Raw genomic sequence first — 25,407 nt, forward strand, 5'->3', positions numbered from 1 at the left:
TATCACCTTTTATCGTTGTTGAACAGATTTGTTTATTGTGGTCAATCTATATTCCATTGTATTGAAGTCAGTCTTAGCTAAATATAGAATCTTAGTAACTGTTTCACATTGCTTCCCTTCAAACACTCTGTTGAATGTGATCATATTATGCTTGACGTTGGTTAATGATCATGAAAGCCATTAGTCCTAATTTAATTTACCTCATTATAAATTAGAGTATGGCCTTGTTGGATCAAGAGCATATTGGGCTGGATTTTATGAAGGTTCACTGGTATATTTAAAGATGGGGGTCTTGTAAAATGAAGCAGATAGCCTTTCTGCTCATCCTAACCTGTCTTCTGTATTATATTGGTGGTGAAGTAATCAGATGGCCAATTAAGGCCCTCATCTGACTGCTGCTGTTTTATATATGGAAGCTGCAGCTTGCAGTTCTCACTGTGAACTGTCATTGGGCTGGAAACAAAGATATCTTCCCTCTGTTGCACATTGATGGCACTCTCTTCCCAAGATTATTCTACCCTCTAACTATCCCCCTGGGCCTGTCACCTCTGCTGTGACTGAGATATGGCAGCTAGTCCTGTTCAAAATCCCAGACATACCTTGCAATCAAGATTGGCCAACAGCTTACTAGGTCGGACTTCTTTCCAATTTATTCCTCAAATGGTTAAGGCTTCTTCCAGCATAATATTGCTGCAGCACAGTCTTTGTGATAGGTAGACTGATAACAAGGCTTTTGGATAGAAAGGTGGGGAATATCCCTTTACCACCTGTATTAACCCCCACACCCCTGGCCAGACTGAAAGAATTCACTATCTTTGTGCCAGGTGCGTATTTAAATCCATCTAACACACAGACTTCCCATACTTTGGGGGGAAAAAAGTGAAAAAATATCACCATAGGTATTTGACACTTCTAGGTATTCGAGATTTGGAGATGCCAGTGTTGGACTGGGGTGTACAAAGTTAAAAATCACACAACACCAGGTTATAGTCCAACAGGTTTAATTGGAAGCACACTAGCTTTCAGAGCGACGCTCCTTCATCAGGTGATAGTCACCTGATAGGTATTCGACACCTCTTGTATAAATGATCATTGAGCCAGTGATGAAATAAATCGCAGAGAAAAAGCTTGCAAACCTATAAATCAGCTGTCCCACCTGTGCACCTGTTTCAACAAAATAATGGAAGACTGGGCTCTCGGACTAGTATGAATAATGAACAAAGTCTTTAACAAACTGGACTGACTCCATGAAAATTGCAGGGGTCTGGGAGATGCCCATGTCTGCAATTGGAGATACCCAGCTTAGGAATACGAACATGCACATTTCTCCCACTCAAACAAAAAAAAATGGTGGTAGGAATCTAGTCCCATCTACTATTTCTATCTCTGAGTCTCTCTGACTCTGACAATTCAGCCAAATGTCTTGTCTGACAGCTCTTTTAGTACTGCGGAACTCCCTCAGTACTACACTAGAGTGTCAGCCTGGATATTTGTATTCAAACCTCGAGACTTGAACCCAGGACTGTTTGGCTCAGAGACAAAGCAACATTTTAACTCCCTTGAATGACTTTCTTTTAAAGCGATGGTTGAATATATAACTTTCTCTGTTTTTCTCTCTTTTTCCTGTAGATACATTTACTTCCCAGTCCCCATAATTTTGTGACCACAGCTCAGTAATGGTTACAATGCCATACCCTCAAAGTTGAATGTATTCTTTATATTCTATATTTGCGTTAAAATGTTTCTTTCTTCTAATTTGATTACTTTAAATCTTATTTTCCCTTTACCTGCAGTCCCTGAAGCACAATTTCTGTTACTCTAATAGTTTGGAAACAAAAAAAGTATCTACACTATCTTTGCCACCTGAGGCCTGCCTCCCAATTCCTTGTGTCACCCTCTTTACCATTTCTGTGACGGTCCCAGGCGGATTCAGCCCATTCCAATTGGACAGCTCCCATCCTAGTACTGGTGCCAGTGTCACATGGAACAGAACACTTCTTTCCCACATTATTTAGTCAGTTATGTGTTCAAGTCTGAAATCTGTTTATTCTTATTCATATTTGCATCTGTGTCAGGAAATAATCCAAAGATTAAAATCCTTTAGGTCCTGTCCTTTAATTTAACAAATAACTCTTCATACTGTCCAAATTCTCTTACCTACTCTGCTCTATGATGTTGGACCCAATATGGAATCCAATGACTCCTCTCCTTCCCTCAATGTCCTCTGAGGCATGGTAAATGTGTGCCATGTATTCTCAGTCAATGGATAATAGATTAACAGTATAGAGTCATAGAGATGTATAGCATGGAAGCAGACCCTTCAGTCCAACTCATCCATACTGACCAGATATCCTAACCTAATCTAGTCCCATTTACCAGCATTTCGCCCATATCCCTCTAAACCCTTCCTATTCATATACCTGTCCGGATGCCTTTTAAATATTGTAATTGTACCAGCCTCCACCAGTTCCTCTGGCAGCTCACTCCATACACACTCTACCCTCTCTGTGAAAAAGTTGCCCCATAGGTCCCTATTAAATCTTTCCCCTCTCACCCTAACCTATGCCCTCTTGTTCTGGACTCCCCCAACCCAGGGAAAAGACCTTGTCTATTTACCCTATCCATGCCCCTCTTCCTTTTTTAAACCTCTATCAGGTCACCCTCTGACGCTTCAGGGAAAACAGCCCCAGCTGATTCAGCTTCTCTCTATAACTCAAATCCTCCAACCCTGGCAATGTGTTTACACATCTTTTCTGATCCCTTTCACGTTTCACAACAAGCTTCCGATAGGAAGGAGACCAGAATGGCACACAGTATTCCAAAAGTGGCCTAACCAATGTCCTGTACAGCCACAATATGACCTCACAACTGCTATACTCAATGCTCTGACCAATAAAGGAAAGCATACCAAACACGTACTTCACTATCCTATCTACCTGCGAATCCACTTTCAAGGAACTATGAATCTGCACTCCAAGGTCTCTTTGTTTAGCATCACTCCCCAGGATCTTACTATTAAGTGTATATATAAATCCTGCCCTGATTTGCTTTTCCAAAATGCAGCACCTCACATTTATCTAAATTAAACTCCATCTGTCACTCCTCAGACCATTGGCCCATCTGATCAAGATTCCCTTGTACTCTTTGCTGTCCACTACACTTCCAATTTTGGAGTCATTTGCAAACTTACTAGCTATACCTCCTATGCTCTCATCCAAATTGTTTATATAAATGACGAAAAATAGTGGACTCAGCACTGATCCTTGTGGCACACCACTGGTCACAGGCCTCCAGTCTGAAAAGCAACCCTCCACCACTACCTTTGAGCCAGTTCTGTATCCGAATGGCTAGTTCTCCAGATAAATTTCATTGTAAGATTTATGTCCAACAGAGACAAGTTTTTAATCTCATCAGTTCAGGCTGAGTTCAAACCCTAATTATGGAAGTGAAGGTGCTCTAAACACCTCCAACACAAAATTACAAATGTGCAGATACAACTCTTTGCTATTCAGGGCTCTCTGTTTGGATTATATAGCATATTTTGCTGCAATACTCTGACTTTAGTTATCTATGACTGGATAATACATTTTAATGTGGCAATTATTCTAATGTAGATGACTCATAACATGGCAGTTCTGCTTCATGAATTATGCTTTACCTTTAAAGTAATTTCTGATAACAATGATTTGTACCAATGCTGCAAAACTGAAGTATGAACAGTAAGAACTAGTAGGTCAGTCGGCATCTAAGAAAGAAAAAAACTTCAGGTGGGGCCTTTCATTTAGAACCCATCTGGTGGAATGCTTCACCTGAAATGTGAATCAACCTTTGTTTTGGACATTGGTTGACCTGTGTACTTTTACTAGATCTGTGTGCAGAGTTAGATTCTTGAGCCTGCTTTCAAGTGAAAAGCTGGGCACAAAAGAAATATAGAAGTAAATCTGTTTCATTCCTGATACCAGCCTTACCTAGGACAATAACTTCCCTTCAGTCCGTGGAATTCCTGGCAGAGAAATATAAAAACCACAGTGATACCTAAATATCTCTGCAAAACAAAAACAAAAGTATTAGCGATGAGTGTGTTGTAACTGAAAACGGAACTTAAGCCATTTCTGATGAAGAGCTCATGCTTGAAACGTCGACTCTTCTACTCCTCGGATGTTGCCTGACCGGCTGTGCTTTTCCAGTATCACGCTTTTCGACTCTGATCTCTAGCATCTGCAGTCCTCACTTTCTCCTCAAGGCATTCGTTGTCATATCTGACTCTTAGATCCAGTAAATAACTTATTATGATTTTTGCTATGTCATTGGTACAGTAAAAGGATTACTGCATCTTTATAATAGCATTATAATTTCATGATCAGTTCTAAAGCGTGACAGTTTCTTTTAGTCTTGCACAAAAGAGTAATGGTTATGACTTTTTAGTGTGATTTTTGGAGGTGCAAAAGCATCTTGACAAGGTCTTGTTTTCACAGTTAAGGTTTCTTAAACAATACAATGGTAAACATTTTTGTAGAAAATATTCTGTTGTTACATCATCTGTTCTGATACATTCCATAGTCTGCTGGTCTTCCACAGTCTTTTCACGACTTGTCCTAAAGTGCTTGCCGCAACAGCCATTCCTAACCCTAGCTAATAACTCCATCACTTTCCCTGGTGACTATCTGAGGCTATACTCAGACCATTTGTTACCTTGCCATTCTGTTTTAATCTTAAGCAATTTTCTCTCAGTTGTGTCATGATGTAGCCATGCAGTAATCTAGAGATTTCCATGCATACTGAGCAAAAATCAGCACCATGTCTAATACATTCAAAAGAAGTACTCTTTTACAATGGACATAATGAAAATATTAAATAGAATGTTTCTCTTGAACATAGCCTCTTACCCTCAAACTCTCCATTCTTATCCACTTCTGTAACATCACCTGTCACTATCCTCACTCAGCTGACCTGCTGCTGAAACCCTCTGTCATACTTCTAGCGTTAACTATTCCAGTGGTCTCCTGGCCAACCTCCCACCTCACTTCTTCCATTAACTTGTGTTTGTCCAAAACTCTAAAGCCTAGACCTTAAGTCACCCTAAGTCTGGTTCACCCGTCACACATGTGGCCTACATTGACCCAAAAACCCCTCAATTGAAAAATTCTTATCCTTGCCTTCAAATCTTTCCATGGTACCACCCTGCCCAATCTCAGTTAACTGCACAGCCCTAGTTTGCTTCGCACTTGCAGTTCTGGTCTCAAATTCCTCAGTTGCTCCACCATTAATGCATACTTTATCATGTACTTATATCTGGGATTCCAGCCTAAATCACCTCCTCTAAAACCTTCTTTAAAATCTACCTCTAACCATGTAATTGATTATCTTTCTCATTACCTCCTTGTGTGTGTCTGTCAAAAAGATGAAACATCTCTGAAGCATTTGGGAGCCTTTTTTTAAAAACAACTATATAAGTGCAGATTGTTGCTGAACAATCACTTTTCTTAATATTTAAATTGATTTTGAACTGAAAGAAATTTTGTTTCAGTTGATTTAATTCTTTGTGTATTTTATGGGGACATTAAATGATGTGTTGCGTTGCTAAGAAGCAGTTTTGCTGTGCACTGACACTTAGTTAAGAGTGTAAATGCAGAATTAGTAGAGAGTTATGGTTTGACTTGGCATCACAAATTGAGTGAGGCCTGAATTTTAGATTTGCATCACACAAGTGTAGTTTTGGTGGAAAGAAGAAACTCCTTGCTCTGACACTGAGGTTGTAATGTAAATGATCCCTTTAAGAAAATGTAAGGAATTGTCTTGTGATATTGTGATCACAGAAATGGGATTTTATTTTCCACTACATTTCTTTATGATATTGGTAGAAATTGTTAACTCAACAGAATATTTGATATGTATGGATCGTATACTTGCTTTGTCCTGGTGAATGTCTATGTCCACTTTTTCCTCCAGTCTTTTTCTAAATTTGTTAGTATGTGGTACAGGAGAACAAGTTGGGGCTACTATTAACTTATGCTTTCTCCTCTACCTTTTATGGGGAAGTGTCCGGCTTCCACCTAGCAGTCAAAGTGAAAAGTGAGTAACATGAAGAGCGAAACTTGTATCTCATTCTGTGAAAGCCATTTGGTCTGCCAGCAACATTTCCCCATTTTAATTGAATTAGCTTGATATACAGTGTGAACACTTCATTCTGCTTTTCTATTTCTCAAGAATTCTAACTGAAGCAAGTCACAAAGTTTTGTTCTGAAAAATAAGTTTCAACTTGAAGTTCCAGAGAAAACTGCACTTTACAGCCAGTGAGATAATTTTTGATTTATACTCACTGTTATAATGTAGGTAACACAGCAATCTTTCACAAACCTCAAAGCAATAATGACTGGACAATCTATGTTGGTGGAGAAAGTGAGGTCTGCAGATGCTGGAGATCAGAGCTGGAAATGTGTTGCTGGAAAAGCGCAGCAGGTCAGGCAGCATCCAGGGTACAGGAGAATCGACGTTTCGGGCATAAGCCCTTCTTCAGGAAATCTATGTTGGTGACAGTGATCAAAGAACGAATAAAGCTGAACAAATTAGCTAGACAGGGGACGAAATGTCTGCAACACAAATTCCCAGCTCGACGAACAGAACCACAACAACGAGCACCCGAGCTACAAATCTTCTCCCAAACTTTGAACAGTGTGAACTACTGCACACTTCTTAATAATAGTGGCCATGAAATCCAGTCAATGGCAGATAGTGTTTCAGTTTAACATCACACCCAAAATATAGCACACATGACTATGCAGCAATCCTTCAATACTGCACTGGTGTACTGACCTTGAATTTTGAAAGGATCTTGGATTACACATGAACCAAAAAGCTTCAGAATCAGAGATGACAGTGTGAAAAACTGAGTCAAATCTTCAGCAGATACCTAGATCACAAGTGTTTTTTTTTAAAAAGTCAATTTATAAAATATTCAGAAAGCCAAATTTGACCTGCTTTTTCCCTGAAAGTTAGTTTGATATCATTTAGCCAGTTCTTAGCTATGTGTAGCTAAATCAAGTAAGTGCCCTTGTCTCAGAATCTGAATTAAAATAGTATCAGAATTAAAAACAGTTTCAGAATACGTATTAACATGCTATCTGCAAAGCAGATGGAATGGGAAGAATTCAGAAAAGAATAAGGATGATTCGAACAATTTTTTCGGTTTACTAAAACAAAATATCATAAAGGAGCAAAGAAACAGGATTGATTTAAAAAATGAACTTTCGGACTAACCTCTAATGTTGGATTGTCTTTCACTGTGTTTTGCAAATTGATTACTAGTATTTTGGATGTTTCTGAAAGGAATGTATATGATATTAAAGTGCTGAATGGCATTTCCTAAAATTCTAAACTCTCTAATAGCTACCTTATCCCCTTCTAAAATAGGATTTGTGTCTCACTCCTAGTGGCATAAATTATGTTTGTTTTGAAGTATTATGATGATAATGTACTTCATGTTTCCTGTCTTCATTTTAGAAGTTTTTAAAAAAAAGGCATAACAATATTAACTTGTATGAAGAATTTCTCAGCATATCAAACAGGGCCACAGAATTTACTTCTCCCTGGTGGCAAGTTTGGGGCTGAGGGGGCATTTATTTGAGTCGGGAAGTGCTGGACGGGGACCCTATAGCCTTTCTGTCACTGACAATTAATGCTGATGTATGACTAATATTCAACCACAGCCAATCAAGTTCCTCATCATTTGGCAGGTTTCTATGTTCCCAGGCGGGTCACTTTGTCAAAAGGCCAGACAAAGGGACTGGGAACTGGGAAGGGTGTGACTTTGCTTCTGAAAGATCCATCCTCTCACACCTTCATCTTTGAGACTGTTATTGATCCTGGGCTTCTGGTGGATGCATTGCTGTTAGCTGCCATCCTCATAGTAATAATGCAAAAAGTGGAGAGCTGCTGGTCCCTGAATAGCCAGCAGCTTGCTCAGGGAAAAGACTTCCACCTTGCGGCCCTTAATTCCATTGAAGGCCTGAAGGTGGGTACTTAACAGAGAGTTAATCTGGCAGCCTTTCCCAACAGAGGCAAGATGGAATTCTTATTGGCTGGAAGGGGCAAGACCACAGTTGACAAGATCAAATTAATCCATAAACTGTTGTAACTAGCACTTTAAGACTCACTTGACTTTGGTTTGTACCTTAAAGTAAAAGAGTGAATGAATCTGAAAGGATCCTCCTGGAGGAGTCCTCTTCCAGAGCTTAAGAATTATGCATACATACATACAGAGTCATAGAGATGTACAGCATGGAAACAGACCCTTCGGTCCAACTCGTCCATGCCGATCAGATATCCCAACCCAATCTAGTCCCACCTGCCAGCACCCAGCCCATATCCCTCCAAACCCTTCCTATTCATATACTCATCCAAATAAGTCTTAAATGTTGCAATTGTACCAGTCTCCACCACTTCCTCTGGCAGCTCATTCCATACATGTACCACCCTCTGCGTGAAACAGTTGCCCCTTAAGTCTCTTTTACTAAGTTTTATTTTTTTCAAGTCTGGCATGTCAGATGGAATCAATGTTTGTCAGAAAAAATGTCAGTTCTCATGAATGTATCTTGGGCATGTTGTGTAAAAGCGGGGTAGTGCACACATAGTAACCATTATTGTACATGTAGCAAAAAAAATCTCCATTTAATTTCAATGCTGCTTGTCATCCTTTTGCACCTGTGTTGTAGGTAATTTATAATTTTTTTTCGTTTTGCTTAGCTTGTTATTGGTTTACATTTTGCTGTTATGTTGGTAAATTAAAATGAATATTTACAGATGAAAATGTACTTGTTTTTATTTCATCCTTTACTAGTTGGTATTTGTTTCTAAATATCTTTCCACTCAGTGATGACTTAATTAGTCTTGTGTTCATTTTGTGAATTATGTTGACTCCTTTTGTTGTCTATTAATCTCTTAAAAGTCATATGTGACTCGAGATTTTGAAGTAAGTTGGGGGGAAGGAATTCAATAGGTTTTGTTTTACCACTGCTTTTTGGAAGAGGAGAAAACTGTGAAAGGTACTAATGAATGTGAAAAACTGAGGAATTAAAAGGAAAGGTAAGAACATTTTAAAATCTGCTCCACGAAGTGACTGCAAATGACTAATTGGAATGTCATTAACTTTTGCTTTTAGATTCTGTCATAAACCCTGAGAGTAATAATAAAATCCCTTAAAGATTCCATCTGAATTCTGAATGAATTGTAATTCTTGTGTGCATGTTTCTTATTTTTGAAGAGTATACCATAGTGTTAACAAAACAAAACAGACACTGGACAATTCAAAGCCATGCAAAGTTCCATTTGGAAGACTGAGAATTTGTGTATAACATGTCACGTGAGGACGGCAATATAGTTAGAACAACAGATAATTATTTTCAGTTCAGAAGCAGTTATATTAGAATTAAAAGAGTATTTATTACAAATCAGACACTGGATCCTTTTTAATTGCTAGCTTTGCATATGTTTTCAAGCCTGTCTTAAATTTGGATATAGCCGTAGAAATCTTCCATAAATACTAAATGCATTGTGACTGAAATTCGCAAAGATGTCAATGTAAATTACAGCTCCTTTTGATTTTTATTTTACAGACATTTCTGATTTTATGCAGTCCGTCATTTGTGACTTTTATTTTGGCCTTGATTTTACGGTTATCTGCTAGTGTATTTGAAGGTGAATAACTGCTCATAAAATGCAACTTGTAGCCTACCAGTGACTTTCTGAGCCCTCTTGAACTGCCTCCCATTTTGTGAGATTGGTGAAGGTACAGGAAGCTCACACACCCTTGGACCAGTTGAGCCTCTAAGTGGCCAATTAATTGCTGCTTAAATGCCTCGTCTGTCCCCCTCCATTGTATTACTTATGGCAAAGGGAAGTCTAGACCCAGCAGGTGGCCCAAAGGATTATAGATTCAAGAATTTTGCAGCATGGAAAGAGACTCTTTGGTCCGTTATGTCTGTGCCAGTCATCAAATATCTATGTGTTCTCATCCCATTTTCCAGCACTTGGCCCATAGTCTTGAATGCTGTGGTATTTCACGTGCTCATCTAAATAGTTCTTAAATGTCGTGTAGATTTTGTCGTTTCAGATAGTGAATTCCAAATACCCTCAACCCACTAGCTAAAAAAATGTTTCCTTAAATCACCTCTGCTCCTGCTCCTTACTTTAAAACGATGTCCCTCGATTATTAATCCTTCTGTTAAAGAGAAACGTTTCTCCCCATCTGCCCTCACTATACTACTCAGAACTTTGTACACCTTAATCAGATCCGTCCCCAGTTTTCTCTGATCATAGGAAAACAATCCCAGCCTATCTAGTCTCGTTGCTGGTATTTTTTGGGGATCTCCACTCCAGAGAGCTGTCTTAGGGAATGTTTAAATTAGAGATTGATTGATAGATTTCTGATTACCAATGGCATAAAGGATATGGGGATAGTGTGGGTAAGGGGAATTGAGGTGTTTGAGCAGTCATGATCATATTAAATGACAGAGCAGGCTTGACAGACTGAATTGTCTGTTCCTGTGTTCCTTGTTTGTTAAGCTGGTTGAGCGAGGAGGGTCTCCTCACCCAGCATGTCCCAGTGCCAATCAGAGGCATACAAAGCACACCCTCCTCCTTCACCTGTTTTGCTGCCAGCAGCTCCACCAGTACTCTGGATCTAGCTTTCAATCTGATCTGGAATGACATGAGGAGATAATGGAGAAGTGGCTACTCAAAATCTGGTTTTGCTGAAACTGCAGTACTGCTGACAGTTAGTTTGGCCAGCAAGTCTCTAAGGTGAAGTTTCTTCCCCAGGTGGACAACAACCTCCTGTCTTGAGTTAACTAATACTCTTCCGAGCACAAAATAGCTCCCAGGCAGCTGGTTTCATTATAGACAGCCTGACAACTGACTTGTTCATTGGAAGGGGTAAAGAATACATGCCCCATAAAACCTAGTTATTTGTGGTATTTTGTGACCATTTGATGCAGGGAAAAAGGAAATAATTGTCTATAATAGGCAAAATTCTACAATTCTGCAGCAAATTTTCTGTGGGAGTGACTGATATGTTAATACATTGTCTTTTATGATTTTGAAATGTGTTAAATCAGTGTATGCTAATGCACCCTTTGAATACTTGGATTTATTCTTGCACAAACCATAATGAGCTAATGTCAGAGGTGCCTTAATGCTACTGCCTGCTTGAATGAAGCATTTCTAGATAGCAGTATGCTGGATCATTTGTATTCCTTTCACTGTTAGGTTGCCTGAAGCAGGACTATACCATTTACCGGCATATCTGATCTGACCATTTATTTTGCCTATTTTAAAAATCTATTTGCATTTGCTGTTAAACATTAATGAATGTCTTATTTCAGAAATATTTCTTAAATACTTCAGATTTCAAATAAAAACCTGTAGCATCATGCTAAGTGTAAATACAAAATAATCAGCATTTATTCATTTGGATGGCAATCAAATTAGATCTATATTTTAATTTTAAGATATTTTATTGCTCGGTGTTTTATGTTGGTAATCTTCTTGCTTTTTTTCTTTGATCATCAGATAAGTGTGCCTTTAAACCACACATATGATATGGATCCACAGTAATTTGAATTTAAATAGCGCCTTTAGCATAGTATATTCCAAAATACCTAACGGGCATATATCAGTAAAAAATAATCACATTAAGCCAAAGCCTAATGTGTAGAAACAAAAACAGAAATTGCTGGCGAAACTCAGCAGGTTTGGCAGCATTGTAGAGAGAAAGCAGAGTTGACATTTCAAGTCTGGTGTCTCTTAATCAGAAAAGCCGCTTTGCAGAAGAATCACTGGACTTAAAACATTTAACTCTGCTTTCTCCCCACAGATGCTGCCAGACCTGGTGGGTTTCATCGGCAATAAGTCCAAATGACTTCTAAACAACTTCTCTTGCACCAAAATTCGCATTTACAAATGTGGATCCTCATTCCTTTAGCTTCTAATTATGGGAAGTTTTAAAATGATTTTTCACTTTCTGCTTTCTTTATTTCTCATCCCTCTTAACCTGGTGTTCCTTTTTTCACTTTCTAAACTTGAGTAGATATTAAATTCAACATTATAATTTCCTGATTGAGATTCTGCACTGTTTATTAATCACACCTCAATCTGTTAGTCTCAGCTGGTAAATATCTTTCCTCTTAATAAGGAGGTTGTGTGTTCAATTTTTCACTTCAGAGACTTGAGCACAAAAATCTTGATTGTAACTTCGGTGCAATAATAAGGAAACATTGGACTATCGAGTGTATGTAACTTACGGATGAGATGTTAAATTGAGTCTTCAGGTGGTCATAAAAGATCACATGGCTACAATTTTGAAAAAGGTGAAGGAAGTTATCAATGCTATCCTGGCCAAAATGTACTAAATTCCAGTAAATGGGATTATACAATCAATATAATTTTGCTGTTTGACTGCCACATTTCATACATTGAGTGACTACCAACTTAAAGGTAGTTAATCAGCTGTAAAGTGCTTTCGGACATCCTGGGGATCTAAAAGGCACTATATAAATGCAAGTCAATTTCTTTCTGTCTGATAGGTTAAGAAATACCTAGTTACTTGCCCTGTTCGCGCACATTACAGTTGCTGATTGATGGATTGTTGTTTGACAAAAACCTGTTGCTCAAAGCCCTCAATGCTGTGAACTGTAATACTGTTCAGTTCACACACGCAACAACATATGATCCATTATCTACTTGCAGAGTTTATTTTATTAAACATCATAATATTACAAACTTATATTGCTGTTTTGTAGATGTTTTTATTTCCAATCTACAACATAAAGGAAATACTTAGGAGAAATGTTATGATACTTTATTCCTTTGTGTATGAAAATGCTTGTAATGTATCCTCGTGTTTCACTATGTATGAAGTTATTTCTTTATCCAACTAACATTGAAACTGTAGTGCGACATCTCTCACAAAATAAATTTTAAAAATCTATTTAGATTTTCTTGTATACTTTGTTTTAGTTGGCTTCTTAACCTTATCTTTTTCCAAACTTCCTCAATATTCTTAATAAATATTTGTTGCTGTTTTCCCCCAAACCAGTAAATTGTGTCCCAGTGAATGATGATCAGGAATTTACCTTAGACTGTTGGTATTTTTTTTCTCTATTGACTATTCTTTTTCTTTTCCTGTACAAACCTATGAAACAAATAATCTTCACCTACAATTGATAAATTATGTTTATTATTATACTGTAATTTGGTTTAATATTGTATAAATACCACTTTATTTGAATAAGACACTGGTTTTCAGTGTCATCTGTAAAGTAGAAGAGTAAAACCAGCTATTTGCAGGTGAAGGAATACTTGTAAACTGTATGTTTGATTATGTACTCAAAAGGGGCATCACAAATAGGGCTATTTTTAATTGACTCAAAACGAATTCAGTTATACAGAGTTAAAAATCAGGCCCGATGATGTATGGCTCCAATTACATTTTCTTTGGCATCTTTATATTCTGATATATGTGAATTATTTCTTTCTACATTACCTAACCCTCTGTGCATTTTATTTATGCACGTATGTTGTATATATTGAGACAGAATGAATTAGAATTGAATTTTAATGATCAATGAAAGATATAATTGATTAATATGAATTTATTTATTCTTGTATACCTTTTTTGTTTTGTCTTCCTTGATCTAATTTACCTTGTGTGTTTAGTGAACTGTGCAGATTAGATTGTAGAAATTGAATACAGTCCACAGAGATGGTGATTCACATTCTTAGAGTTAGACATTCAATTGCAACAAAATAATTTGCAGTAACATTGTCTGTTCAGTCTGGATAATGGTTTTCTAATATTTCCATGGCAGTGTGGGTGAATCTCAGATGGTTAGTTAAATATGTTCTTAATCTATGCAGTCTATCAAGGAAATATTATAGGCAAAAGTTAGCTGTCATAAGGCACTAAGCGATCATTAGGCAGTTAGGCACTATGACATAATTGGTTCTGATGAAATATATGTAATCTGTTTTGTAATGTTTAACTGTCTGTGAATTACCATAGTTTAAAAATAAAATTAATATCACAGCAGATATCACTGTGGTGCTCTTCCCCTATAGTACTACTTCAGCAGTATGATATTTAACCTATAAAGGCTTAATATTTTGTCTCTGTCTTTTGCAGTTAACTGGTTTTGATTGCATTTTCTTAAAGTTAATCAACAATTGTTATATTTGATGGGTTGCTTTGTTAGATATTATTTTTAGAAACCTATCTTAAGTTGTAAGTATAATTGGTCACTGCCTGCCAGAAAATCTCTAGCCTTCAAAGGTAAACATAGAAATATATCACTTCGAGGTGGTTAGGGAAGGAGTCAGCATCAGTTGGTAAACATAAAGGATATGCATAGAGGAAGTATCAATTTCCTTTGTTGTTTGAGAGATATTGGTCCAAATTCTTCTGTGTAAATAAAAGTAAAGGATAGTGGTGTTTTCCATTATTTATGTACAGCAAATTCAACTGATGGGCAAAAGAATTGTTAAACTCAAATATCCAAAGGTTGCTGCTTAAGTACATTCGCGAAAATTATATTTTGCAATCTGTCTCACCATTGATATACATTAAATTACGTGAAGTTACTCTCTTGGCCCAGTACTTAACAACTAAAATAATCACAAAGTTAAATCTTGTCACTCCAGTCTAAGAACCCTTATGTTTATTGATCTGTATTAATTAGTTAACCAACCTTTCTGGCATTAAAAATTATCTATTACCAGAGTGAAGTCCAATTTTTCAGGTTTGAATCTTAGAGATTTAAAAAATATTATGTTAACTTTTCTTTTTTCTCCATTACAACAATGACTATCACCTTAAAGGGTACTTAATTAGCTGTAAAAAAAAAAACATTTGGACTCTCAATCACATTTTTATTTATTTCACTTTATTTCCCTTCCTATATCTGACTTGGCATTGGACTCACCACCTCTAATTTACACTTGCTTCTTTGAGTTATAAAAATAGGCTAGGTAGGCTGGGATCTTTTTCCAATGGAGTGCAGAGGTTGAGGGGTGACCTTTTAAAGGTTTATAAAATCAAGAGGGGTAGAAATAAGGTGAATACAAAGGGTCTTTTCCCTAGAGTGGGCGAATTCAAAACTGGAGGGCATATTTTTTAGATGAGTGAAGAGAGCGCTTTAAAAAAGACATGAGGGGCAACTTTTATACACAGAGTGGTTCGTGTGTGTTATGAATTGCCAAAGGGAGTGTTTGGCACAGGTACAGTTACAACATTTAAGAGATATTTGGATAAGTGCATGAAGAGGAAATGTTTGGAGAGATATGGGCCAATACAGGGACTAGTTTAGTTTGGAAGCATGGTTGGTGTGGGCTAGTTGGACCGAAGGGTCTGGTTCCATGCTGTATGACTCTATGATCCTTCAACCTCATTAGTTAAAGATGTCACATTACTTGTCATGTTCACATAGATTCCTATATTTCTATCACTGTGACACTAATGCCTTATAATTTCATAAACCCTACACTGAAAGATTATTAATGGTAGGCACCACTAAAATGTTTGCTCCTACAGCAAAGTTTGGCCCAATATGGTTGTGAATTTAAGACATTAAGCTTTTAGTTATTGAATTTATCTATGTTTTCTTTTGTCTCTTTATCCATCCTAGCTCCAGAAGCACAGACTCCTGTCCCAGTTGTCATGGATGACACTAGTGAGCAGGAGATGGATTCAGCTGATGAGTCAATGTCCAATGAAATGCTAGCCACCACAGATGAAATATCGAAAACCTCGACTGGTACAGGCCGGAGAATCAGACGCTTCAAGCATGAATGGCTGAAGAAGTTCTGGTTTCTACGCTATTCACCAACTCTGAATGAAATGTGGTGCCATGTTTGCAGACAATACACTGTTCAGTCTTCCAGGACATCAGCCTTCATCTTGGGCTCTAAGCAGTTCAAAATCCACACTATCAAGTTGCATGCCCAGAGTAATCTTCATAAAAAGTGCTTGCAGCTTTATAAGCTTAGGATGCACCCAGAAAAAACTGAAGAGATGTGCCGAAATATGACACTGTTGTTCAATGTTGCCTATCATCTTGCCTTTGAAGGAAGAAATTTTTCAGATTTCAGGCCTTTGGCTGAACTTCTGAAAAAATGTGATTTGAAGATTGTTGACCAATACTTGAATGAGGGAGATTGTCAAACTTTAATTCATCACATTGCAAGGTCTCTTCGTGAAGATCTCTTTGAGAGGCTCAGGGTATCTCCATTTATGAGTGTGATTTTGGATGGGCAGACAGATGACCTGGTTGCTGATAATGTTGCAATCTATATTCAGTATATTACCAATGAGGGGCCAGCTGCTACAGAGCTATTGTCTCTGCAGGAATTGAGTTCTGTAACAGTGGATGGTTATATACAGGCATTGGACAGGGCCTTTGGGGGTATAGGGATCAAATGGAAAGAGGAAAAGTTAATTGTAGGACTTGGGGTAGATGGAGCCATGATGACAACAGGGCTACGGGCAGGTTTGGCCATGAAGATCAAAAAGACTTTGCCTTGGCTACTCTCTGTCCCTTGCGTAGTGCATAGGCCTCATTTGGAAGTATTGGATGCTATAAGCAACAAGGAACTAACCTGTTTGGAAGAACTAGAGAACAACTTAAAGCAGTTGCTGAGTTTTTATCGTTATTCCCCGAAACTCATGTGTGAACTAAGATCTACTGCAGCAACACTTTGTGAAGAGACTGAATTCCTTGGTGACATTCGAGCCGTTAGGTGGATTATTGGAGAGCAGAATGTCCTAAATGCGTTAATTAAGGATTATTTGGAAGTGGTGGCTCATCTTAAAGATGTTAGTGGTCAAGCACATAAAGCTGATGCGGCTGCCATCGCTTTAGCTCTACTGCAGTTCCTCATGGACTATCAGTCAGTTAAGCTAATCTATTTTTTATTAGATGTTATTGCTGTACTTACACGGCTGGCATTTGTTTTCCAAGGTGATCACCTCCTAATTACCCATGTAGATTACAAGATTGAAGAAGCTATTGAGGAAATCAGCAGATTGGTCGAATCACCAGGAGAATATCTGCAAGAATTTGAGGACACCTTTCACGAAAGTTTTCATGGTGTTCCTCTGAAAAATCTAAGAGTCGCAGAAGCTAAGTTCAATTCAATAAGAGAGAAGATATGCCAAAAAACCCAGCTGATTCTAGCCCAAAGACTAGATTCTAATAGTCGCTCAGTTATTCGAGCATGTCAAGTGTTTGATGTTGCCACATGGCCTCAAAATGAGGAAAACCTGATGAGTCATGGTGAGGAAGAGATCTTATATATATATAAGCACTTTGAAGTTATTCCATCATTTTCAAGGGAAATAGGTCTGGATGGCAGAGATATTCAAGGAAGCTTATTGCAGGAATGGAAGGAGCTCAAATCTGAGTGTTACAACAAGAATGGTTTCAAAGAGTTGAGCCGTCACATTTTTAAGTATAAACAAAGATTCCCAATACTAAATCGGATCACTCAGTTATTGCTTGTCCTACCAACATCAACTGCAGCTTGTGAGAGAAATCGTGGTGCCTTCTACCGGATACGTAACAATAACAAGTCTCGACTTAGCCTTGACCAACTCAATGACCTTCTAACTGTTGCTGTCAATGGACCACCAATTGCCAATTTTGAGGCTAAGAGAGCACTGGATTGTTGGTTTGAGGAGAAGTCAGGGAATAGATATTCCTTATCTCCAGAGATGATCAATAGAGTTACTTCATTGGACCAGAAACCAACATTACATGGTCTGGACATGGGAACTGATTGTATAACAGATATTCATGAAACCATTATGTAAATGATTGGATTTTTTAAATTGCATATAGTTAGTTCCATGATTTGCTGGGAATAACTTAAACGCATTCTTACTTATGAACTTTATGAAAACACTTATTGGTGACAGACTGGTACAAATACCAGATCAGAAAATTCAACAGGGTGTTGATAAAATTTCCCACAGAAAAACAATGCAACACTGACCTGTAGGATCCAATCCCTTGATTGATTTCCCAATTGTATTGTAACCTTTGATAACCAGTACTTGCCTATATTGGGAGATCAAAATAATCAGAATGGACAGGCCTGAAAAAGGTTTGGTACTGTTGGTCATCAAAAATAATAACTGCTCATTTGCTTTTAGTAATGCAAATATTAGATAATAAGAGAAGTGATTGGTCATTCTAATTTTTTTCATTGAAGCAAAGGTTATTTAAGCTGTTTAAGGTTGATATTAAGAGTCACCTTGTCTAATCTTTAACTCGTTTTGTTATTTACAGAAGCTATTACTAAGCATTAACAATTAACGATTAATGGGGAGAAGGAAGGGAGAAAATTTGTTATTTGTGGGGTTGTAAGAGATGTAAAATACATAGTCCAAATGATTTAAAAAGTATATGTATCTACAATATTTTTATAGATTACAATTATTGATAATAGATGGTCAACTTTTCATGTCTAGTGAGCATGTCTTTTTAAAAAAAACACCTGGAAAGGAATGAATGTATCAAGAGGATATAATTCTTTATCTCATTTTATTGCTGTGAAAGAAAGCAGACACATATCAGCCAGTGCTTCAGCCGAGCATGCACACTTCAGTTCAGTTAGCTAGACTAGACTGCAAAACTATCAATATGTGTGCTTAGGTGGAAGGCTGTTGATAGAAATTATTCTCACATCTGAGAAATTTAGACAGTCACAAACCACTTACCACTGGTTAACAGTCTGTTATTAAAAATGTCTTCATATTAGATGATACTAAGACTATTTGCTAATTTCAGTAATCAGTGGAGGAAGGATAGTTATTTTGGGAATGGCAGAGCCAAATAGCAATACGTTGAGGTGTGAGAGTAATATTTTAAAATTGGTATTTTTCATAGCAAATGTAGAAGATCATACCTTTCCCAGAGTGCCAGATGTGTTCACTGGCTGTAAAGCACTTTCATTATATGCAGCTGCCCCAAAAATGACACTGCATTCAGTTTGACAGTTCCTAGTCATACTTTATGCCTGTAGTATTTCCAGTTTTTACTCTGAAAAGAGTACTGCACAAATGAATCAACGTTAATCTTGTTAGGTCAACAAATTCACATTATAGCATTTAATGTTAACATTTTTTTTAAAATGTCTTCTACTCTGAGAATGAGACATCATTTGCAGAGCAGATATGATTTTTTGAGAGTTCTAAATAAAAGTTTTAGTAGATCAAGAAAGATATTTTATTAATGTGATATATTCTCATTAAATTAACTTTGCCAGTAGAAATGAGATTCCTGCCTTTGGGTGTAGCCACTGACCCTTGCCAGTTAATTATGAAAGGCTGCTGTTTCCAGGTGACCATAACAGTCTGTAGCCATTTTAACATTGACTAGACATCGGTGGTACTAAACGTGTAGCCACCAACTAGTGCAGGATGGTTATCAGAGCTGAATTTTTAAAATCATGATATCTTAGAATTTCATGTAAACCTGGGTATTATGCTGTGTGATATTATTGTACAATCATATAACATATTCGCATAAAATTATTATGACTGCTATTTAAAAAAAATAAAGATCAGGCAACTTAACCATTTCAGTCTGGGCAACGTTCAAATGCATAACTCAAAGACAAAGATGGTAGTGAAAAAGTTCAGATGACTATTCTACCTTCAAACTTTTCTGATCTTGGAGCAATTAGCTCAGTACCCATTTAGACATTGAAACTAATCCATAATGAATTTATTGCTCAATGCAAATTTTAGAATGTGGTTAAGACTATCTCTGAAAATGGGTCAACATGCCAGTGCCTTTAAATAGATTACTGAAAGAACCACAACCAATGTACACATTGCATTGCATATGGATAGTGATGAATTTCTGTTACTTAGCCCTGGAAAATATTAATTGTCGGCAGTGTGTAATGCACAAAATCCTAGGCGAGTATGAGAGAGATTATAGTTTTATCTAAATTGATATATTCTAAATTGCAAAGTTTATAAAATGTTGTGGAAATATTAGCACATTAGTGAGTTTTGAGAAGATTTGTAGCTCAGGTTGAGGTTCTGGATGTAAGTTTGCTCATCAGTGAGCCTGTAATGAAGCACTGGTGTTAGTGACCAGCTTTCTAAACAGAAAGCGAGTCACTCACGCCGGTGCTTCGCTAGAGACTCGCTGATTATGTTACCTAGTATGGTGACGAAACATCTGAAAATGAACCTTCCACCTCAGCGAGCAAACGTACTACTTAATATCATCGTGATAGGATTGAGCTTCATTTAATCACTGTAGATTTAATAAGTTCAGAGCAGAGAGGGGAAGTGCTATTATTGAAGGTGGCTTTGTTAGCAGTTAAGATGTATTGCCATGTCGTATATTGTACATTTTCTTCTGCCTCCTGGCATAGGCAGTTATCCTTGCTATGATTCAAGTTGCTGTCACTAAAATCAAGTGTTTAAATTATTGGAAATTTAATAAGGTATCAAGACTAGAAATTTCTAGCAGCCAGAAATCCTTCAGGTTTTAAAATATGTGCTTTATAAATTTCAAGTAATTCAGCAACCTATTGCTTAATCAAGATCAGAATGAAATCTGCACTGTTATCATGAACATCTTGTCTGATATCTAAAAATAAGAGACCAAAGCAGATGTCTTTTATCAGCATGATGAAGCCCTACTCTCACCATGGTTTGTATTTTTTTAAATGCATGTGTATGTTTGTAACCATGTGGTCTTTGTTACTATGTTTAGAGTTACTGAAATGTTTGCTCAAAATTGCCTGCCATTGACCACTCAACTTATCAATGAGCTACCAAATGTAATGAATTAATTGATTTCCACACTCTTGAGTTACAATGGTTTAATTACTATTTTTGATTTTTTTCCAGAAGTGACTGAGATTATTAGCATCGCAGTTAAAAATAAACGATTTCTCATGAAACTTATGATATATGTTATAACCCTGTGGACAGATATTAATTGGAGGGGTGAAAGTAACAAATAGATATAACAGATATGATTAAGGCTACTGTACATGCAGTAGTCTGATAGAGGAAAAAGGCTGCTTGGAATTAGCTATCTGTTTTGATTTGCCTTTTGAAGGTTTTTATGATGTTTATGAACTCAGTCATGGTATATAAAGAATAAACGATTTTGAAAAAGATAAGTGTATCAAATGTAAAAGAAAATGGTAGCTTCACATCACTTTTTGATCACCATTTGACATTGTTGGCATCATCAATCTCAATTATGCAAAAATACTACGTGGAGAAAATGACCACTTCAAACAGGACTTGGGTGTTGCTATTTGAAGCCACGTGGATGATACACATTGTCTTATGCAATCTGATTGGTGATGAAGGCAGATTATGGTTTACTTACTACTGGGCTACATTTATCATTTCTATATTTTTGTTTGGTCATTGTCATTTTTTAAGCATGATGCAGCATACTGTTCATATTGTGTTTCCTTCAACAGAACCCATTTCATTGCCATTGCAGGTGTATATTAAGAAATTATGTCACCTTCCAGTTTTGCAAACTTGTTCCTTTCCCTTGCCATTTTCTTTTTTTATCTAAATGTAAGCCGCTATGCTATTAGTTTCTTTAACTCCTAGCCCTCTTGAATTGTCTTGAAAGTTGACAAGAGCAACACTTTGCTAACTTTCATTAAAATGTTCTGCAAGGGGTGAAGTAATTTTTCCTGAATGTTGACGTCCCCCTTGGTGAAAATATTTATGAAAGAATCATGATTGTAAATCCCTGTGTTCAATTGACTCTGCTGATGTTTGCATTGGTACACTTATAAATTGCATCGTATGGTCTAATGGATTTACAACTGCCAATACTGGGTTGGAAATAAAACCAACTCGTCTGTATTTGATGTTTTAAAGCCAAAAGGGAGAAGCTATTACATGACATGAAATTAGATTGAATCATCTGAAAGTTCCTTTGGTAAAATATATGTAAGATCTGATTCCTCTGGGAAGGCACTTACCATGTAGCGTCTATATAGGTTGATATCTTTACTAAGTATCAATTGATTGAAAAGCAAGGAGCTTCAGAGAAAATTGCTTCCATGGACCAATGTCTAGCTCTATTGGTTTCAGTTGAAAGATAAATAGTTCTAATAATATTTTAGTTAAAATTGGGTTTTTGTTTAAAACGAAATTTTAAAGAAATGTCATTTGTACTTTCCCATCTGGCCCTCATTTACCTATCTCTAAACCCTTGCTCCTCCTTGGCATGTATGCACTCTACATGAAATACTGTAGTCAGGAATTCAGTCATACCCTATGACCTTGTTACCCTGGGGGTCAAACTTTGATTAAGGATACATTTATTATATTCATTCACAAAATAAGTTCCATTTTAGCTTAAGTGTGTATTGAGTAGGGATCTGCACATGCACAATTGTAACTGTTGATAATGAGTGTGGTATCCAGAGATTTAGCTTAGTTGGGCAAGTCAGTTCTTGCTGCCAAGCCATGTAAACATTGTGTCAACTGAATGGCAGCTCGTGATTTCACACTATTAATTCTTGAGTAAATTCACTGTTAGATGCTGGGTTTCTGCAAATATTATGTTCTTATTAGCTGCGTTGATCATCCCAATTACCACAATCTCATCTTTCCTTGCCATTTCATTGAGTTAGCCCAATTGAGATGGTATTTAATTCTTCTGGGAGTTTTGAATTAGGAGGGAACATGAGAGGAAGACTGAATGTTCTTCACCTTGATGACTTGATCAAATTCAGTTAGGGACAGGAAGGTCAGGTAGTCTTTTCACATGGAGATCAATTGAGGCTTTATAGTGATTCAACTGATGGCATTTAAGGGTCTTATTCTGCCATTGCTAGTGTTCTGCTTGTAGCGTGAGGCAACTGGGTGCAACACCATTTCAGGAAACTGCTCAATAAAGTTGGTGGCTTCATTGTGGACTTGGGGATGGGAGTGGACCTTCATGAGTGAACATCTTGGAGTCAATAGAGGGTCACCCTGGCTGCAAGAGCTGCTACTAGGAAGGATCTCCCCTTACCCCAACATGCTTGGTGCTCTTCAGGAATCTCCATCATGGTGGCTGCTCCTGGCTGCCTGCAGTACCAATTGTAACCACCGCTTCCAGTGGAACTACTGAGACTGCAGAGTTGGCAACTATCTAACAGGATTTTTGGTTCTTAAAGCGGAGATTTACACTCTTAAAGTGGCAGCAATACTAACGACAGGGTATTAACTGTATTGGGGCTTTGAGAAATGACTGTTGGGCTCAGCATTTCAACCAGTGGATGGGATCGCTGCCATGGCCATTTAATTCAGCCCTAGGCATTCTTTCACTTGACCAATTAGTACTCAGTGCCCTATACTACCAGCTGTGGTTGATTGTAAAACGGAGAATTATTTTTTGGACTTTACTGCACTGCTCTGTTATGGCACATACTTTAGCGTCTTCCTGAGTATATCTACTAAGGTCACATTGGGATTCAAAGGTTTCCAGAGCTGTGACTTCTTGGAATTTTTCTTATATTAAGCTAGGCATTTAAAAAAAAGTTGTCTTCCAGTCTGTCTGGAAAGTCTATGTTTTGTTGCTGCTGATTGCCAAAGTTCTAATGATTGTACACACAGAAAGAAGATATTTGGACTAACACAGCAATGCCATTTATACTAGAATATTCAGAAGTTGCAATTTCCCTGTAGGTCTGGAAATGTTCTGATACAAGTATATACCCAATTCTCTTTTGAAAGTTACTGTTGAATCTATTTCTTTTGTCTTTCCAGATTGATAGTAGTTGCTGCTTAAAAAAATACATGCCTCACCTGCTCCCTTCCCCATTGCTGTCCATTCTCTTCTGCCTCACACTCTGCTCACATGTGGGGAACTGCAGGATCCTTACATCTGTCCTATATGGCTTTAAGAGGTGCATTTTGTCCTTGGTTTTTGTCATAAGAGGTTGAGACAGAGGTGGGAGCAGTCTGTTCTAAACCAATAAAGTAAACAACTTGTGAGGCCTTGGGTTTTTTTTAAGTTGGAACAATAGAAGCAGCGTGAATGGGTAGAGTAAGATTCCCATAGAACACGGGTTTTAGTTTAGATTTCAATAGATGTTGGGGTTTTGAAGCTGCTATGAAATACTTGAGTTCTCTCTCTGTGAGAATTTTCTCTTTGTTTTTCCCTCTTGGACTGGAAAAACATTGCATGCAAGACAATCTGTTTTACTGAATTTGCCTTTGCCAAGGTAAATTTATGGGATGTTAGTATACTGGAGCAGTTGCTGTTTACTAGTTAAATAATCTATTTTCTGTTGAGTTTTCCAATTGAGTTAAAGTTTGACCATTTCTTCTTTCTTTTGCTTGTTTTTAACTGTAGAGTAAGAATAAAGTGTATTTTGCTTAAAGCTGAATAGTGTAACCAGTTGAATTACATCTGGAACACAGCACCTTATACTTGCCTTTAAATAAGAAAAAAGTTAGCATCTAGCTATCTCCTTGATATATTTGAAGGGGGTTTGGTCCAGCCCATGACACCTGACTAAAATGAACTGAGTCTGAGAATCAAATGCACCAAATAATACATGTTTTTAATGTCTAGCATGACCAGTTCCTGAGTAGCTTGTTCATTTTTCCCTAAATAAAGAAAAAGGTCCTGCAAAAGATTTAGTTCCAGGTATACACAAAATAATCATCTAATGACTACCGTTAGGTATGTCTTTGGTGTAGCACTAATTCAAGATCTGAGATATCTGAGTGATGGATTTTGAGAAAAAGCAATAATGAGAGGTTCAAAATTATTCGGAAAAATCCTTGCTACACTTAGACATTTAAACTGAATGATATAAATAACTAATATGGATCAAAGTTAATTTTAGTGAGGCCATCATGTAAATATCTTTATTGTGGTAGTTTAAAGCTATGCAATAGTGATAATATTCTGCTGATAAAAGGAATCAGATTACAATTACTGCTCAAAATTTAGAGGAGTAATTTTTATTCTTTATTTCTAATTTATTAAATTTATTACTGGATTCCTATCCAGAAGTGACTGTGATTTGACTAAAACATCCAACAGTGATAGACCCAGTTCTCAAGAATCTTGCTTCACCTTCAAATTCTATGACACTTTGGTCATTTTAGGTTCTGTTCAAGGAAAAGCAGTGTGTTGTCTTTGTTGAATATTTAGACTATAGTTCCTGTCTAATTAAACCTACGTGTGTAATCTATACATTTAATAAAATCAGTAGTAAGTCAAATACTGATGATTTCAAATCAAATTAACGTGGATTTCTTCTAAGACTGACAGAAATAGGGTTAGTTTTCTTGCAAACTAATAGCAGACTTCAATCCCAGCATATTCAGATTTTAATACAAACTATAAACAAGTA

General features: G+C 37.1%; 1 protein-coding gene across 6 annotated transcripts in view; it reads left to right on the top strand.

Annotated features, from left to right (window-relative positions):
- prdm11 (PR domain containing 11) overlaps positions 1-24,384 on the top strand; it is a 177,625-nt gene extending 153,241 nt beyond the window's left edge. For 5 of the 6 annotated variants that reach the window (XM_043706243.1, XM_043706242.1, XM_043706246.1 and 2 more), the window contains one exon: positions 15,675-24,384. In XM_043706243.1, the coding sequence (XP_043562178.1) occupies positions 15,675-17,857 (2,183 nt within the window). In that variant the 3' untranslated portion in view covers positions 17,858-24,384. The remainder of the gene's footprint in view (positions 1-15,674) is intronic. The other variant, XM_043706248.1, reaches the window with a different exon arrangement.
- Positions 24,385-25,407: the final 1,023 nt, after the last annotated feature.

The sequence above is a fragment of the Chiloscyllium plagiosum genome, chromosome 16, assembly GCF_004010195.1.
Source record: "Chiloscyllium plagiosum isolate BGI_BamShark_2017 chromosome 16, ASM401019v2, whole genome shotgun sequence".
NCBI lineage: Eukaryota > Metazoa > Chordata > Chondrichthyes > Orectolobiformes > Hemiscylliidae > Chiloscyllium > Chiloscyllium plagiosum.